Source organism: Mastacembelus armatus, chromosome 8, assembly GCF_900324485.2.
Source record: "Mastacembelus armatus chromosome 8, fMasArm1.2, whole genome shotgun sequence".
NCBI classification, from domain to species: Eukaryota; Metazoa; Chordata; class Actinopteri; order Synbranchiformes; family Mastacembelidae; genus Mastacembelus; species Mastacembelus armatus.
The window spans coordinates 9,315,932-9,334,630 of NC_046640.1; the positions used below are offsets into that span (position 1 = coordinate 9,315,932).

At 42.4% G+C, this 18,699-nt stretch overlaps 1 protein-coding gene and 2 non-coding genes across 5 annotated transcripts; 1 reads left to right on the forward strand and 2 right to left on the reverse strand.

Annotated features, from left to right (window-relative positions):
* Positions 1–183: 183 nt before the first annotated feature.
* On the reverse strand, positions 184–17,783 carry kcnh6a (potassium voltage-gated channel, subfamily H (eag-related), member 6a). 3 transcript variants are annotated; one of them, XM_026326082.1, is made up of 15 exons: positions 17,691–17,783; positions 17,450–17,599; positions 17,017–17,120; positions 15,853–16,162; positions 14,245–14,447; positions 7,283–7,708; positions 6,561–6,978; positions 5,948–6,147; positions 4,841–5,093; positions 4,021–4,214; positions 3,810–3,909; positions 3,420–3,707; positions 2,606–2,786; positions 1,772–1,979; positions 184–1,617 (listed from the first exon to the last, which is right to left on the reverse strand). In XM_026326082.1, exons 1-15 carry the CDS (start codon positions 17,701–17,703, stop codon positions 1,348–1,350), a joined length of 3,318 nt encoding a protein of 1,105 aa, XP_026181867.1. In that variant the 5' UTR covers positions 17,704–17,783; the 3' UTR covers positions 184–1,347. The 3 variants fall into 3 exon arrangements, with proteins under 3 accessions (XP_026181867.1, XP_026181866.1, XP_026181869.1); XM_026326081.1 differs by having other exon boundaries at positions 2,606–2,789; XM_026326084.1 differs by lacking the exon at positions 17,691–17,783 and having other exon boundaries at positions 2,606–2,789; positions 17,225–17,564.
* trnac-gca (transfer RNA cysteine (anticodon GCA)) lies at positions 2,493–2,564 on the forward strand. Its single transcript has one exon. It is a non-coding gene; the product is annotated as a tRNA-Cys (tRNA).
* On the reverse strand, positions 5,678–5,749 carry trnac-gca (transfer RNA cysteine (anticodon GCA)). Its single transcript has one exon. It is a non-coding gene; the product is annotated as a tRNA-Cys (tRNA).
* Positions 17,784–18,699: the final 916 nt, after the last annotated feature.

Here is an 18,699-nt window from a genome sequence, read left to right on the forward strand (position 1 = left end):
TTTTTAACAAAGCATTACTGCTTTTCTTTTCTGCCTACGCTGATAAGTGCATCTTCAGAATCCCAAAATCAATTTAGACTTGCAGTGTTACTGTTGTGTATCTTTAATCTAGAAAAAGATAAATAACAGGAATTTGTGCTTCAAGTAACATTATACAGAATTATAAATGCTTTAAAAAAAATCATTACAGTCAGCTAGTGGTTCGAACTGTGAAATCATCTTAACAAAGGACACCTTGAGACAGGGTCTCTGTCTCCGTGTGTGATTGACACTTACCATTCACTTCCCTTATCACTCAGTAGATGTCACACAATCGTCTGCCTGCCTGCCGGTGAATCGGTATGACCGGGAGAACAACTCCCTTAACATTGGCACTTTCAGATAAACACGTCTGGTGCATTGACATCATGTGACCATGCCACGTCTGTTGACAAGTTTTGAGTTGAGCAGCACAGATATACTGTACACAAACAGAAACAGGGGAAACCAAGCAAAATTTCTGAAAACAAACCGTATAGGCTACATTTCAATGTACAAGAAACTATTACATTTTTCTGCTTTGCTTGATTGTTTACGTTGTAATATGACCTCATGATCATGTCACAAGTCCTGGTGATGCATGTTAAACTTACAGAATAACAATAATTTGATGAAAATTACAGTTGACTTGTCATTTCTTTCCAACACTGCCTTGAACCTTACACTATGTCTTTTGATATTTTTTTAACATACACCAATACGACAGTGAATTTATACGTTTTTACACTAGTTATGACATTTACTTGATGTATGTCAAATAATGTATCCTCTAGCATTATGAAAATAATCTCAGTCCCCAATAAATGATTAAAAGTTTTTCTATTCTCTAAATGTGCAATTCTTATACCAAGTGAATGCAGATAATTTCGTCACACGTGAAACACTTCAGTAGTTCTTGACATCTCACTTCTGTTTGAGGAGTTCACCCTCTGGGATGCAGTTTGTATAGCTTACAGATCCAGTGATTGCTTGATGTATGTATATGTTTGTGTGCTTAAAGTCAACTCATATTTCAGAATATCCTCACCCTGCTGGGCAAGGGTAATCTCTTCATTGCACAAGACCTCGAGAATGAAAGGATGCTGGAGCACAAAACCACAGCAGCCTTCGAGGGCGCCGTTGAGTCTATAAGAATCGGGAGGCACTCTGAACCCTCAGTGACAGGGAAGGCAAGGCTTCCTGTGCTTTTCAGCAGCATCTGAACAGGACAGAGGAGATTTTAAGGGAGGAAGAAAGCAGCGGCAATCTGGGGAACATATGGCTGTCCCATCCAAAGGACCAGGCTTGTGGGTGGTGGTGACTGGTGTTCTAGCTGCCTGGCAGGACAGGATCAGAGACGTGCCTATGGATCTCCTGTGTGTCCGGGGAGGTCTCCAGGTGCTCGGGGAGGGAGGGGAAACGCTGGCTGCCACATAGCAGTCCAAGAGGCCCTTGGAATTGAGGATTGATGTCCACACTGGGCAGATGTGGTGGGTCAGCCTCTGGTGACATGGACATGGTGTCATTGGAGGCTACAGTGAGGTGGATCCCACTGGACAGGGAGTCCTTGGATTTTTGCTTGAAGTCAGAGTCTGGACTCTGGAGCGAGAGAGAAGGGCAAGTCTGATGTGATGACCCGCCTTTCTATAACCTCAATGCTCAAGAACTAACCATTTTCAAATGTGCAAGATATGAAGATTGAGCACAGAGCAGGAAACGTGATAACTGTGTGTGTGTGTGTGTAAACTCAAACCTGCAGCAGTGAGGCAGTGCTGTCGATCTGTGCTGACTGGATTGGAGGGACAGTGTGGATTGTGGCTGCTCCTGTGCTGTACAGGGTGGTGGGGTGAGGTGGGTGAGAGCTGGGGGACACAGCACTGTAAGCTGGAGGCACCGGGGCCATCTGCCTCTGGAGGAGCTGCAGGATCACATTGATATCTGCTGTCATACGGGTCTCCAGCCTAACAGGAATGAAAGGAGGCATCAGGAAAAGTGACCTATAAGAAATCTATCTTGATGATAAGAAAAAAAACACAACTTAAAATTTTATTAATACTATTGTGATGCTGGATGGAGTATAATGGAACATAATGAAACATAATGTTTTTGCAGAAATCATCTGGTCTTTCAATAATGTCCACTAGGGTTCTCTCTTGCTCTTAGTACAGTAACTCTCTCATACATGAGAAAACATCGAGTTAAAAGGAATCGCATCAACCTGACCCGATATAGCATTTTTAAAAATAAATTTGCTTTCTGTTCTTGAGCCTTTCTCATCTGTATTTGTTTCTCTGTCCTCTTGTTCTTATACACATGCAACTAATACTATTCACACTGTGTGAGTGCCATACCAGGAACTGTTACATAAACACAGCAGAAGAGGTGTGGAAAAACATCCACATGATATAAAGGTAAACAGAAGCCATGGAGTTGGACTAAAGAAAGGCTCTACCTTCAAAGCAACATCAGCAACAGGGGGTATAGCTCAGTGGTAGAGCATTTGACTGCAGATCAAGAGGTCCCCGGTTCAAATCCGGGTGCCCCCTGGTCACTATTTTGTTCTATATTTTTTATCATCAAAACTGACCTGTTTAACTGGGACTGCAGCAACTCCAGTCTGGACTCCAGCTCACTGGGCCGGTCCTCAGCGCAGGGTGGAGGGTGGAAACCAGCTCTGACAGATGATGGTCGGCGCTGGCTCTCTGAGAACTGGCTGGCCCTGCGGTCTGGCCAGTAGCCATAGAGGCCTGACATGCTGATAGGGGACGCTGCTGTGCAGACAAAGACAAATCCTCATTTAATTTCTGAAAATTATTTTCAGCAGCTCAAAAATATCCTGCAAAATATACTAGTTTTAATATACTATATTAAACTAGTTTTTTGATTTATTATTAATTTCAGTGTTGGTTAACTTTTACTTTTGTCCTTGGTCTATGTTTGGTTTAAAATTGTTGCTTATTTACAGGCATTTCTGCAGATGTTACTTTGTTTCCTTAGCCAGTTTTAGTTTTACTATTACTAGTAGGCATGTAATTTTTAAAATGTTGATACGTGGCATCTTTTAAACCAAACAGTTAACTCTGATGAATTTTTGTTCATATTTGTGTTTCATAATTACCAGTAAAGTTAGTTCATATCTGAAGTCATTTCAGAACTAAATGCATATATTCCATTTTTATGTTGATTTAATTTTCAGGTTATAAATTAAGTTTTGTTTTTTATTTGAATTTTGCTGTAGTGATTTAAATCTTGTCTTGTCACAAAGGTTTGAATGACCTATCCATCACAACTCAGACCCTAAACCTTATAAAAGACAGAGATTCAACACCAGTGCTTCTAAGTGTAAGACATGTAGAAAAGGTGTGTTGTTTCATTGAAATGTGTGTAAACTGAGGCTTTACCTGAGTATGGTGGACCTCCAAGCTCTATAGGCTGTCCCAAACCAGCTGATGCTGCACCGTGAGGCAAGATATTAACCACTGCTGAGGGATAGTCTCTGGTGTCCGACCCAGGGGGGTACAGCTCCCCCTTGCTGTGCCCCACAGGCTTCATCTCCTCATCACTAGACTGCGAACAGATACTAGCATTGCTGCAGAGGTCTTCCCAGTGAGATCCTGTGATCAGGCCTCGGTGGTGGTTCCCCATCGGACACAACTGATCAGGGTAAGAGTCCTCACGGTCCATCCCATCTACACCGACAGAGTCAGTGAAAGCCAGGAAAGAAATATGGAGTCATCAAAGAGAAACATATGGAAATGTGTTAATCTACTTAAGCCCTGCCCCACACTCACCTGGACGGTTCCGACGTCGCAAGGAGTTTCTCCGATGCCTTGCCTGGCGGCAGCCACACTCAGATTCCCTGCTCGGGGTTGGCTGGTTTACTCTATCTGCCTGATACATATGAGTTTCAGTAATTCTGAAGTACTCACCTGATCTCATGCTTATGCTACTAGGACAATGCTGCACATACTATGAGTAACACTGCCCTCTGGTGGCACTCACATCTCTCAGGTTAAAGGTGATCTCCAAGTTGTTCCAGAACATGTCAGCAAAGTCGGGATACATGTCCAGCACTTCCAACAGGTCATCCCTCAGGATCTTGTGAAGGTCACAGTAAGTCAAAGCCCTGACGTCAGCACTGGATTTCCCTGGTCTCTCATACAGACTGATGGGTTCACCAAAGATGTCATTCTTTCCTAAAGGAACCACAGCAAATACAGTGGTGAAAACTGTTTACTGACAACATTTAGATGGCTGAATCTGAAAAACAAAGCCCTACAGTGATACTGATCCTTAACAACGCTGCAGCTCAGCACAAGTTAATGTCCCCCTAAAACACAGCTAAAAAAGAAATGACCTATGCAGCCTGGATCTAAGTGCTGGCCCTATTGATGATCAATGAAACTGCGGAATGGAAGTGGAGCTGTGCCCAAACACCTCTGGCAACACAACACACAGAGAGGTGTGCGTGTATGTGTGCTGCGTGGCATAAAGGGCAGTGTGAGTTGTGACAATGGTTTAGTATAGAAAGAGACAAGAGGATGGCAGAACAAACAGGAAATATTACAAAGTCAAAAATGCTAATATCACAATTTAAAAATTAGTTTTATTTCTGTTTGAGCTGGAGCCATTTAGCAAACTTTTGGTGTTGGTTTCAGATTCACATAAACCAAAATTTGACCTCCTCTTATGCAGTGTAAAGTTTTTTTTAAAGAACTATATACCGATTAAAAATAACTGTTAACGAATATAATCACTGATTTACATCCAGAGCAGAACAATGACAATGTAAGCATGGTCTCTCTCATGGCTTGGAGCTTACCTAATATGGCCACAACCACATCATCTCTAAGGATTTCTATAGAGCCTCTGGAAATGAAGTAGAGAGCAGTGAGGATGTCCCCACTGTGGACCAGAGTGTCACCTGGCGGAGCGTGGGTGGTCTTAAATCTAATGGCCAGAGCCCTCAGGCAGCCTTTGTTGGCTCCCCGAAAGGCTTTGCAGTTCTGCAGCAAGCTGCGGTTCAAATGCAGGCAGATGTCAGCTTGCAAACACTCAGGAAAACCTTTTAAAACCTGCAGAGCAGCAGAGGGTAGAAGGCTAATTACAATATTTTATTTTATTATATGTATATATATATAAAAACAGAAAATAATTAATAATTAATATATCTTTAATATATATTAACAGAAAATAAAAGTGAACGGTACATAGAAAAGAAATATAGGGGTGAGAGAAGGGGAACCATGTGCCAGATTGATTCATGCAGGGCACAAAGCACTGCGGCTCCAAGTGATTAACTATTCTCACATTGAATTGGCAGGCGCTAATGTTGCTCTCCGGCCATGTCATGCTCTGGTGCTGTTAGCAGGCCATGTCCAAGCAGCAGTATGACGCACATCGTTACTAAAACTCGGGTCTCCAAACGTAGCTCCCTCAGTGGAAACACGTGTGTGTTTATGTGAGAAGGGAGCTCCCCGAGTGGAACTGGGATTTCAGTGAAATACTTCGTCACTAACATGCAATGCTTTAATTGATCTACAGACTAAAATATTTTTTTTTCAGACACTTTTAGTATTTATTATAGATGAAAGATGAGTAGATCACCTGTGGTTTGGCAACACATACAATAATGATCCACCATCACTATTTAACAGGTAGAGGGCACCCAGACTTGAACTGGGGACCTCTTGATCTGCAGTCAAATGCTCTACCACTGAGCTATACCCCCTGACATAAAGAACAACTGAGAATCTAAATACTTGTTTGTAATAATGTGTATAAGCTGAAAAGTATTCAGCAAAAACGAAAATCTCCATATTGCTTGAAAATGCATTTTCCAGAAAAAATGTATTCTCCAAACATAGAGCTCTTTCTTCCTGTAAACTAGTGTCAGACTATTTTTGTGTGTCCTGTCTACAGGGCTTACAGCATTCATGTCGATGCCGTTAGTGTAGGACCAGGCATGTTGGAAATACTCCTCCAGCCTCTGTCTCAGGCCTCCTGGGATCTGGTGGAAACGTATGAACTCTTTGACCCGCAGCATCTGGGTGTGGTAGCGAGCCGTGCCAGAATACAGTCTCTGAATGATGGCAGACACGTTCCCAAAGATACTGGCGTACATCAGAGCTGCAGCAAGACAGAGCAGAGAAATTCTTTGTGTTAGGGCCAGAAGGGTATCCAGATGCTTCCTAAAATATGACTGTAAGGTTTATTTGAACATTTAATTTCAGCTGGTGACCTTTGTTATGTCTCATACTATTCTGTCTCTAACAATGTTTCTGTCAAATAAAGGCAACAGGTTTAAATGACCATATGTTTAGTTAAATTTAGACTGAAGCTCTGAATTTTGACTTGGTAATGTGTTTCTGATGTTTCTGCAGCATCACAATCAGGATTCATTACTTAGTGACCCAAGATTCACACTGCCTGTTTTTATCTCCCTTTTCCGAGCCAGTACTGATGTTAAACTATAGTTGGGGATTGTCTGTACTGAAGAACTTAGATGTTAGACTCACTAGCACTAATAACACACTACTCACAGCCGATTAGCATGACACAGATGGAGAAGATCTTCTCTGGGTTGGTGTTGGGCGAGACGTTCCCAAAGCCCACACTGGTCAGGCTGCTGAAGGTGAAGTACAGGGCTGTAACGTACTTGTCCTTGATGGAGGGGCCCGAGGATGCGTCGGTGTCATTGTATTGTTTACCGATCTGGTCAGCCAGGTTGTCCAGCCAGCCGATCTTCATGCCTCCAATGCGGGCAGAGCCGGTGCGCTCCACGTTGCCGATGGCGTACCAGATGCAGGCGAGCCAATGAGCAATGAGGGCAAAGGTGCACATGAGGAGGAACAGAACAGCAGCTCCATATTCTGAATAGCGGTCCAGCTTCCTTGCCACACGCACCAACCTCAGCAGTCTGGCTGTCTTCAGTAACCCAGTCAGAGTAGTTGTCTGAGGCTGGAGGCAAATTTGGCAATGATCAATGTCAGATTTACAAGATTGGATACAACATTTTATGCCACTGTAAAAAAGCAAAACATAGTGTTTTTCATTTCTAACTCCCAAATGCTCTGATTTAACAACTACACATAAGCAGGAATGGAGGAGGGACATCTGCTTAGTCAGATAACAAATGCTTGAATGGAGGAAACAAAGAAAAACCAAGGTCTATTTAGCTTTGGCACATAACTCTAGGAAACACAACATGTTTGTACTGATGTTATGAGGCCGTTTGTATCCACTGACTGGGGTTCCTTCTCACCTCCTCGGACCCAGAACGAAATATGAGCAGATCGAAGGGGATGGCGGCCACAATGTCGATGAGGAACCAGCCCTTGAAGTAGTGTTGTGCAATGCGCCCCGGGTGACTGACCACCTCATCGTTGTGGTTGACATAGGTGGTCCTGAAGTTGATGAGGATGTCCACGATGAACATGATGTCCACCACCAGATCCACCACGTTCAGCGGGTTGCAGATGTAGCCGCACGTTCTCCTCCGCTCTTCCTCCACCTCGTTTAGAAGAAAGGCGGCAGAGTATGGTGTGAAGATGGCAGTGTAGATGACTAGCAGCAGGATGATCCAGTCCCATACTGCTTTAAATGGACTGTAGTGAAGGATGATGCACTTGTGGATGCGTGGAGCCTGGAGCTTGTACTCTGGCAGCACATCAGCACCAAGGGACAAAACCTGAGGTCAAAAGGAAACAAGGACAGGGTGTTGTACATAATGTTGGAAGGGTGCAGGAACCATAACCACTGAGCCCTCCACTTTCACGATATAAGTTAAAGCTTTCCTCATTTATGAAATAAACATAGTTGGGATTAATATGACTTCACATTAGGAGAACTGTATGCTAAAACAGGCCACCTAAGCACTGCTGTTACAGGGACATTTGTCATGTGGATATGTTAATGCAAACTCAACACTTGTTACAGCTGCCTTACAATGAAGATCTTCCAGTAAAAATATTCTGAGATGCAGAAAAGACAAAAATGTCGCAGTATCGTTCTGGATTCTATTACAACAGTAACAATAACAGGTCTCTATCAGAGCAGATGCCACGCTGCATCCCTGATTTTAAAAGTCAGACCTGACATGCAAAAACCAAACTACCCTAAACCCAACAAGGCACAAAAATGTATGATGATATTCTCAACAAAACATGTTACTTCACTTGAAGTGAGGCAACAGAAATATCCCAATAGCTGTTAATTTGAGCAGTAGAGCTGTGTAAATTAGTGGCTGCTGCAAACACTATGTATTACTCCTTGTGTGACACTGTAACAACCTCTTCAATGCTTCTCACCAAATTTGGCAGGAGAAAATGTCACAGCTCTTTAATGACAACATAATGACACACAAATACCAATATGCAAATCTCTATCTGCTAGCCTTGATTTTTTCTTTTTGTCTGCTTTATTTGTCTAATTGCATTAAGCAGACCAACAAACACCCACTGACCGGTCCAATAAAAAGAGCCTCCATGTGCATGTTATCATCTTGATGTCGAGATGTCACAGAAGCAAAGGAGGAAACTCCTCCAAATCCCCCGCAGCCCTTCCTGCCTGTTGAGCAGCCGCCAGTTCCTCCTCTCCTGCATCACTTTATGGCAGAAAAACCACAAACCCACCTCTGCCACTGTGTAGCTCTATCCTCTATTCTCCACAGGCACATCACCTGGTCTAAGCTTTTAAAAGAGCCCAGTGCAGCTTCACCTGCCTCTGTTGCACCATGTCCCCCCACCCCCATCTCCCCTTAATGACATCGATTGTACGTCACGCAGAGGAGTGATTTTAGTTCATTCTTGTTAATTCAGTTAATTCTTGTCTGGACTCTGTGTGACTGATTTAACAGTTAAGTGGTGATGTGCAAATACTTTCTTCTAACAGGCTGAATGGTTTTTGTTTCTGATCCATACCTACAAAAACTAGTCAATGTAAAAAAAAAATACTCAGTGCATTGCTGACCTTCCATCTCCTTACAAACTCTCCAGCGGTTAGACCCTCATTTGCATTATAATTTGCATAATTCTAGTCAAAGTCACCATGACAAAAGAAGCTGAACTATAATGAGTAGCTGCAGTGGCTCTACAACCAAACGCTCCACTTAACTCACAGCGAAACCACAAGCGAAGTCCACTGCATTGCTCGATTTTCTATTTAGACTCTCATTCTTTGATGAATGCATCTTCCACCCCCCCCCCCCCCAGAAAAGCTGCTTATTTCTACTTTCCCAGCTAAGATGAAGAAACAGACCAGAAATAGTCAAAGTACTACATTAAAAAACTACTAAATACATACTTGGTCATATTTGGTAAAAGAAAGAAAGGAAAAAAGCAGGGGGGAGAAATGAAGTTAGATCTTTACTAGGAATATTCAAGGCTTTAATAGTTTTCTATTTCGGCACACAATGGCCTTTACTGACAGAAGGATGTAGGTTTCTGTTCCATAAATCTGTTTATTTGACCAATGATAGTATTTGGAAACAAGGTTAAAGTGGGAAACCAAAGAGTATTTACTGATTTCTTCTATGACAACAACCTGTGGCAACTGCACCTGAACAGATGTGAAAAGACAACACACTAATGACAATGTAAACACACGAGCAAAGGTTGACCTGTCCAAGGAGTTTTAGATTATTGATGTTTTTCACAGCCCTGGTTTATAACGACAAACAAAGAGAAACTGCCATGCCTAGTTAACACACAACAGCTTGGTCACAACTATTAAAAACCATAGCAACTTTTAGAAATATTAGTTTAAAAAAAAAAAAAAAAACAAAGATTAGGTGTGAAGTCACAAATAAATAATCAATTATAAAACTAGTGGATTATAATTTCCCCTTATACAAAACTTTACTTTCATTCACCCTTTGGAATAAAGTTAAAATGCAAAGGTCAAACTGATCACATGCCACTCCAAACATAAGCACAATACCTATTCTATACTTTAAAAAAAAAATCATTTGCTAAATTTAAAACAGGAGCACCTAAAATGTCAAATACTGAGGGGTCAAAATCAGCTGAAGTTACTGTTTGTGACAACTGTCCATAGACATGACTGTGTCACAGCAAGGTCACATGGCATCAGCCTAACCTGGATAAAGCTGTTGTTGCTCACCTGTGTAGCTACAGCAAGTAAGCGGGAAGGAGGAGACAAAGAGGGCGAGGAAGAATAGGAAAGGGCACGACAGTGGCAAACAAACAGAGGAGTTGACTGAAGGGGGAGAGTTTAAGAAGAGCACCAGAGAGGAAAGGAGGATGTACTCACAGGCTGAAGTTTCTGCTTGAAGCTCATGCTGAAGTGCAGCGCAGGGTAAACAGCGAGGGGAGAGGACTAAGACGAAGAGAGACAGAGGGAGAGCGAAGGCAACCTCTGTCCATCCGTCTGTATCTCCCTCCCTCCCGCTCCCTCGCTCAGCCTCCCTGCCTGTAGCCCGGCCCTCACTGTGGGATCCTCTTTCAAACATAAAAAAATATCCAGCAGCCCTATGAATGCCAACATCCCCCACTTCCACTGGTGCTCATCAACTGCTAATGCTCCAAGTACGTCCTGCATACCATGTTTAATGCAACACACAACTCTTTAATAGAGGTGTGATGTTAGAACATTTCTATAGGACTGATTTGTGCCCATCTAGTTAAGAAATAATACTAATAAAAATACTGTAATGTAATATCTGAATACACTCTATACTTTGTGTGTGATGTTTGCATTTTAATCTCAGTCAGTAAGTGATTGTCTTAATGATAATCAAAGACTGCTTTTTTTTTATAATCTTAGACTGGATGTCTTAGATTGGAAACAATGCTGCCAAAACATTGGCAGGATTTTGGGGGGAAAATATATGAGCTACTCTGTTTGAATGAGTTTGATCAATTCTCTAATGAGACTGTTTAGATAAAAATATCAGCCCTATTAACACAGAGATGTCGGCTGTGCATAAACAGAACAACACAAGGTATAAATCAGAGTTCTAACTTGCAAAAACAAATCCTAGAGGCTCTTGTTGTAAGATCATTCAAAGCCAGGGGGCTCCACATAAACACACTTTTACTTTCCTATACCACACACACACACACACACACACACACACATACTGCTACATATAGTGTGCTGAGGCTTTTCTACTGTAATGTCTCTTTTACAAGCTACACTCTGGTCAATCACGCTGTGTGCTTCATGTTATGCAGAGTAATCAATATGAACAAAGATCAATGGACAACCTTCATTTCCCTTTTTCTAAGGTGCCAATCGAAATCCAATTATAACGGGGCAGCAAAAAAATGTTATTTAATACAGAGCACAGCCGAAAGAAAAGCTAACCTGTACTTCAAGATTTATTCACCCATAAATAACATCATAGATCTTTAGATGACGTGCTAATTGACCAACTGATACACTTTGTTCCCTGCAGTGACTTAAAACCTGACCAGTGAGGCTCCACAGCTATGGCACCACTGCAAGTTCATTCATGCTCTTCAAACGGGACAAAAACTAAAACTGGCACCAGAATGAAGATGGAAGGGGAGGGGAGGACTCTGCAGTGTGAATCCAACGACAGAGGGACGTTGGACAGACGCACAGACAGCGTGCCTGCTGCCCTCTACTTCCATTAGCTCCAGAGGTCAAGGTCACAGGCAGCGTCGAGCCAACGAGTGCCGCTCAATAGCCTCATGGTGGCCGCTCTTTTCAGCCACTTTCATAACAACATCTCAGCAGAACCCCTGTCCTGTTCCACAGACAGTCTGTTATCCCCACACACACCCACGCAATCTCCATACACATCCTCACACACTCAGCAGTGAGCCCCTGATATCAGTGCTGCCTGGTTACCATGTACAGTATACTGACATTATATAACAGCAGGTACAACAATACCTCAGGCTGTAAAAAAACACCCTTGTAACCAACACAGTGAAATATCAGTCACATTTTACACACAACTGCTCTGATGTCATCCAGTCGGTCAACCAGTTTAAATGTTTGAGATGTCAGTATGGCTTTCTGGGAAGTGTTCATATTTCTGGTTTGTTTGCAATGAAAGAAGAAGATCTGTGCATATGGACCATATGAGAAAACCATCAAAACACACACACAAAATTAAAAAGTGGGTAGGTTATTTCACCTGGATCAGCTTCACTGTGAAGAATGAAATATTTGCTGAATTTGAAACAAAAAGAGTGTTTACATTAAGCTGTTGAAAAGGGGACATCTCTGTGCTCACATTACATGAGAGTTTAAGACGAGTTTGTACATGTGATCAGAGCTGGTCTGGAGTCAGTCCTGTTCCAGTATGCACCTTACACATGAGAACATTTTGTGATTAGAGGTAAAAATTTTGAAACTGATATTTGCACCCAACCCCAAATATCAACCCCAACCCCAACCATGCTGAGCAGCAGACAAACTGCAATGCTCACACAGAGCAACACTCACTTTTTATCCAAATTTGGACATGACGTCAGCAGGGCCAAGATAGCAAGTCTAAGTGTTCTGCCAGGCTTTTCGGGAGGCCCTCTGTTTGTCCAGTCACTTTTTCCAGGGCCACACAAACCACGTTGCTTCCACATTGTGCAGTGAGTCACTGCCAGCTGCCGATAGCACTCTCCCTCCTGGTGTGAAGATGTGAGCTCTCAACCCCCACCACAAAGGCAGCAAGCAGCATTCACTCGCAAAGCAGCCACAAGGCAGTAGTACTGTGCAAATAGTATGCAGAGTTGAGTCCAGTGGAACCACAAAGCACTCAGAGCCACCACCAAAGTCACTGAGTTTGGGATTTTAACAATAAAAAATGTTCAGGGTTTTACCTGCATCTGGATCTGGAATGGTATCAGACAATGAGTTACTCAGTTCATGGCTATGAACTTTGAAGAATAAATAAATCCTGTCTGGAAATACAAAGGATTTGCACAGAGAAATATTTCACCAAATTATCCGAGAGTTACTCATAACTGCAGAATTGCATTTGTAACTCTAGGATCAAACTGAACTCAGCCACTTGCTGAAATGTGGCAACCAATTCTAATAATTACAGATGCTGTTGTATTCGGATTTCTATCAAAAACTGCATCACTTATTGGCCCATGAATCCAAATGCCACTGAAATTCGTCACCAGTTTATTGAGATATCTCGCTAAAGATCATCTGACATGCGAACAGACATAAATGGGATCAAAAGCACAACCTATTTGGCTCAGGCTTGGTGGAAAGCAAATCTTCTGACCTTTGCGGAAGCCCCATGGATAAACTGGGTTAATGTGGTGCACTGAGGGAGCCCCACAGTGTTCAGCTGCCAACTCTATCCTAAACCTCACAGGTTGCTCCATGACATTTTGGTTGTGCATGTTTGTTGTTGCTATTTACTGAAGTAATGTTTAAATCATATAGGTCCTTCTTTGAATATTAAAGAACAGAATATCTCCAAAAGCCCCTTTATAGTAACTTAGAAAGCCACTGATGTTAGACATTAACAAAATGTTTTTTAGAGAACTTTCCCATCATGCAATGCTTCCACTCATCTGAAACCAGGAAAAGCACCAAATGATTCTTCATTGTCTCTGGTTGATAAGAACCATTCTTCAGAATTAGTACTTTTAAAATCAGAGCTTTTAGTAGTAATAATTACTTTGTAGTATATTTCCATTATGGCTCTTCTTCCATTGTTGTGTTTCCAACAGAGGCACTGTGGTGTGATGATAGGTGGCTGATGAGTGTGTTCTGCTCCTGGTGCCATGGATGTCACACCTCAGGTGAGATTATTCTTTCACACTTTCACCCTGTGACTGCAGATGTCTTATAGCATCTCCAACCAGCCAGAAGCAAATACCATTTATAGACATCTTTGTTTGACCTACTGACAGAGACAACGACTAGACGTGACAGCACCACGACACCGACTGCAAAACTGGCCAACAACCTGAACTTATCAAGCAGCACAATAGGATTTCCTTCCTCCTCCAGTAGTGTGACAAATTTCACCTTCAGGAGCAGCCACAAACAGCTAGCAGACAAAGCTACTGAGACTTTTTTGATACCAGAGCAATGATCTGCCATTTCCCGTGTCATCATGATATAAATACCCTTCTGGGAAACTGGGTAAAATAAGTGAAGCTGCTGTGACAGCACATGGAGTGATCTCAGAATAAGATATTCAATGATAAGACAGCAGTTCACGTGGTGTCTTCGTTTTTCTTCACTGGAGTGATAAAGAACTCGTCTTACCTGTGTGACCTGAGTGACCTTCTCTGTAACGTTCTGGGTTCGGTCTTTAATCTTGCTGGGTGCGATGATTTCAATCTCGGTGGGCGAAGGAGGTCTCATGCGGTCTGAGCCGAAGGTGAGGGTAACCTGAGGGATGCGGCCGATGGTCCTATGTCTCATCAGGTCCGAGTCCGATGTGGAGTTGAGAGCGCTGGGCTTCAGGTCTACAGCAAAGAAGAGCAACATCAGCAAACAATACAAAATTATCTGCAAATGAATTATAAGAATAATATGATACGCATACACACATACATGTAAATTATACTACAGTTAAAATAGTACACAACAAGAACACTGGCACAATTTATAGACACGTGTCTTGTATTCAACAAGAAAATCAAGACAGACTGTATCTCCCCTCAGCCTCAAAGACACATATGGACATAAAAGCAGTGAAAATGAGAGAAAGTGTGACAGACAGAGTGAGAACACTCTATATGCTGCACAAAAAATGTTACTTTCCTCACTATAGATTTCCCCTGAGAGGAGACGGCGCCAGATGTGCGGTGATGTGTGATGTTAACACAAATGCACAACAAACGTTAGCACATGTACACACAGAGAAGGATTGATTAGTGTGTCTCTGCTGGAAAAACCACAGGGCAATTGTACATGCTCAAACGATGCTGACTGTTTTGGAGAAAAGATGTGTGATCTGGCTTTCTTTCTATCTTATCTGATCTGACAGAAATATAAAGATCCATTCATCTATCATCTATACCCACCATTCTCCTGTTGCCAATCCATCACAGAAATAAAGATCCTTTCAGTGAATTATGGTGCTAATCTCCCTGGTGCTGCTTGTAGCTTTGGTTGCAAGTAGATCAGTTTCTTTCCTAACTATTTAGTGTTTACATTGGCCATGGAAAAACCTGGCAGGTTTCCATTAAGGTAATATGAAACAACAAACCTCCAATTTATCTTCCAGGTTGGTGTCACTCCACCCCTAGTCCCATAGGCTCACTAGGTGAGCTATGTAAATCAGGTGAGAAGTTAGACCCACCCCCCTGGTCTGAATAGGCTCGTTAGGTGAACAAAGGAGTGAGCTCAGGTGAGGTTCGTTAGGATCTAATGGTGGACTCATGTGACCCCTCTGATTCACCAACTGGCTGCAGAATGTGTCCTCCCTGGGAAACATTTGATTTGTTCCTTAATTCCCTGGGAGCAGATGAAAGGGCAGCGTGGTAGATTGAAGACAGATTATGTCTGAGCCCTCCATCCCTGTTGAGGGAGGGTTTTTCCACTTGGACATAGATAGTTTCCCTTACCCCTCTCTCAAATGTGGATCAAATGACTCTCATCTGATTTACATAGCTCAGCTAGTGAACCTATGGGACTAGGGGTGGAATGAAAACAACCTGGAAGATAAATTGGAGGTTCCAGTCCACCTTTTTTCTTAGACTGATGAAGCCGCCTGGATGGGTGGTGAAACGTTTTGAATTAAAAAACTGAAAGTCCAGTTGCCATGACTCAACCTTTAGATAACATCCCCTGGACAACTGAGAAGCTTCACAGACATTTATATCAGACATTTCCCGAGACACACTACCATCCCACTCAGACACTCACTGCTGTTGGTTCGGGGATCTCCAGAACGACTGTTCCATTCAGCCCTCATGCCATCTATGTCATCCAGGGATGACGCACGTCGGAGGCTGCGGACACTGTCCCGAGAACAACTCCGAGGCAGCGTCCCCCTGGGGAAGACGATTCCAGGGTCCAGCCGGTCTGTCAGGAGGGAGCGCCGCTTGGTGGAGGACTGGGCTGCAGGAGAGGGGGGATCCAAGTCCTGTTCTATCAAAGCCTCCGTCTCAGACTGCATGCAGCTCTCTTTGGAAGGAATCCGAAACTCTTTCAGAGGAACCTCCTCATTGTTTGGCTGTCGGGGCAGTAAAGAAAAGAAAACCACAATTAACATTTGTTTTTGTAAAAATGTATCATTAGGACAGTTTGTGGATTTAAAACTGTGATCGCTTCATGTTTGCTGTAAGATGTAAGACACAAGCAGCTTCACAAATAACATTTTTTGAATTGTCATTGTATTTTCTTTTGTATTGATTCATTTACCATAATGAGAGTTCTCATGTACATTTGAATACAATGGAGGACTGCAGCAGAAAGGAATTTCTCAGCCAAAGATGTTGAACATGTAAATCAGTCTCTCTTGGCCAAATACAGTTCCAGTGTCAGGGATGGACACCGTCAGGAAATAGTTTCACACAAATGTGATTAATCAAAATACAAGAAAAGTCTAAACAGAAGTAACGGAAAGACTCTGAGAAGAGAGAAATATGATCTCTAACATAAGATTTCTGTCCTTTATTCTTTGTGTTTGGAGATCAGCAACCAGCCCTTAAAGCTCCAACAATTCTTCCTGTTATTTGAGGCAACCAGCATGTGACACTGCACAGTGCATATTTAATAGTAGGAATTTCAAGCTCACAAAGAGATGTGTGTGTCATCTTTAAACAAGCTGAGCACAGAATGTGTTTTTATTGTTTTGCACTCTTCATGCACATGTGAAGATCTGCTAAGTGTCTGTGTAAAGCCAGTAAAAGCAAAATGTTTTGTCAGTGGGTTGAAAAATTACCTTGAAAAATTAAATTAAATAGGGGAGGGGACATGCCAGATGCAGTATTATTTTTTGGTACAGGATCACATGTACTGCAGCTGAATACAAAGTATGGATACAGTGTACTGCACTGTATCTGTTCACTGTGTACATCCACTCACCTGCAGGTAGTCCACTACCACCCCTTCAAACTGATCTTTGGAAAGTGAAGGTGACCGCATGGATCGCAGCACCGGCAGCCTCATCTTCAGCCTGCGATTCTGACCTGAGGGAGAAACTCTGTTGTCAGCTCTCATCAAAACTACACCTGTATCTACTACAAAGATATATGTTCGTATGGAATTATTTTTTATTGCCAGAAATACATACTGAGAGATGCTTTCACTGGGAATAGGCAGGGTGTTCCTTTTGAACAACTATCTGGAAAATGTCTCAACAATGACCGGAAACTAACCTAATGGTTTAGTGAGTAATTGAAATGTAGCTCTGATAGCTACGGTCATGTGACACAAATCGATTAGGTCGTCCATTACCAAAGCAAATAATTACATATGAGCATACAGTGATTCATCATTAAAGTATTAAAGGCTTTACAGTAAATCCATCCTTGGGCGACTCGCTGCTTGAGGCCCGATTTCTTGACAGAAGGATCTATTAACTCCTGGAAGTCGAGGATGAACATGATGACATGGCCCTCCTCATTTTTTACGGGGACGATATCCACGAGGCACGGTCTGCAGGTCCCTTTAGACACATAAAGACAAAAAGACATCAATAGGTTACCCAAATTTGAACCCATGACCTTTTGACTGAGCTCCACACCCACACCATATACCTGTCACTGCCATCTGATCTATTTTTACAATGCTGTGCTTTCAAGAAAGGCAATGAGAGAGGAGACCATGAGAAGGAACGAAAGAGAGAAAATTGGTGGGGGAAAGGAGGGATGCTATAAAAAGCTAAATGAGCAACACTTCCGTCAGGTCTAACTTTCACACTGCAATCGGGGGGGAGGGTTAAAAATAGAAAGAGGCGATAGGGCAGATCAGACAAACACACACACACATAGAGAGGAACATACATCTACACACAGAGTGCCTGCATTCAGTCCCATCCACACATCCAGCCTGAGAAAACAGTGAAAAGAATTTAGTCTGGAGGGAAAGAAAAAAAAAATCAGCTCATGAGAGCTGCCGACTTGATCTGAATCACTTTATCTATTTGTTCAAATTTTTTTCTGCCTGTTCAGTCTGGGAGCACAGTAGGAAGAAGGAGACAAAACAAATAGATGCTTAGTGGATTTGAGCTGGCACATTGATCGCATTTCCATGACAACGGCTCTGTAGACTGAACGCCTCATGCCCAAACGGCCAAAGTAACAAAAGACGCGTTTTTGTATGTCTGTGTATGTATGACAGAAAATGTGTCTGGTTTTATGGTGGGTGACTGTGAGCGTCCTGAGGCTGGTGTGTTTGCTTGCCTCCATCATGTTTCTGCCTCAGTGCTTTTCTGTCAGTGGCAAATAAACAGCTGATAAAGAAAGAGAGAAAATATAAGTCAGATCTCTAACAGGTAGCAGCATCAAGAGGAAATAAAGTTTAAAGAGGCAAGAACTCATTAAGATGTCATATGTATTGCAAATACAAAGTTAAATTGTCTCAGTCTTATTCTTGTGTTTTCTTTGTCAGTTCTCTCATTACAATTTTAATATCAGCTCTAAGTCTCTGCACTTTTCAATCATTCTTGTGTTTTCCTATCTGTGATAATTTTGTTTGCACAAAACTTTTCTAAAAATCAAGGGCAAACACAGGTATGGGATTTGAAAGAAAGCATGGGAGAGGTTG

What these genes read in the sequence shown, in the direction of transcription:
- kcnh6a (XM_026326081.1), bottom strand. An exon ending in AGGTCACTCAGGTCACACAG is followed by an intron (nt 7,709 to 14,244) that starts GTAAGACGAGTT and finishes TTTTGACCTCAG; the next exon opens with GTTTTGTCCCTTGGTGCTGA. An exon ending in TGGAGGTCCACCATACTCAG is followed by an intron (nt 2,790 to 3,419) that starts GTAAAGCCTCAG and finishes TTGTCTGCACAG; the next exon opens with CAGCGTCCCCTATCAGCATG.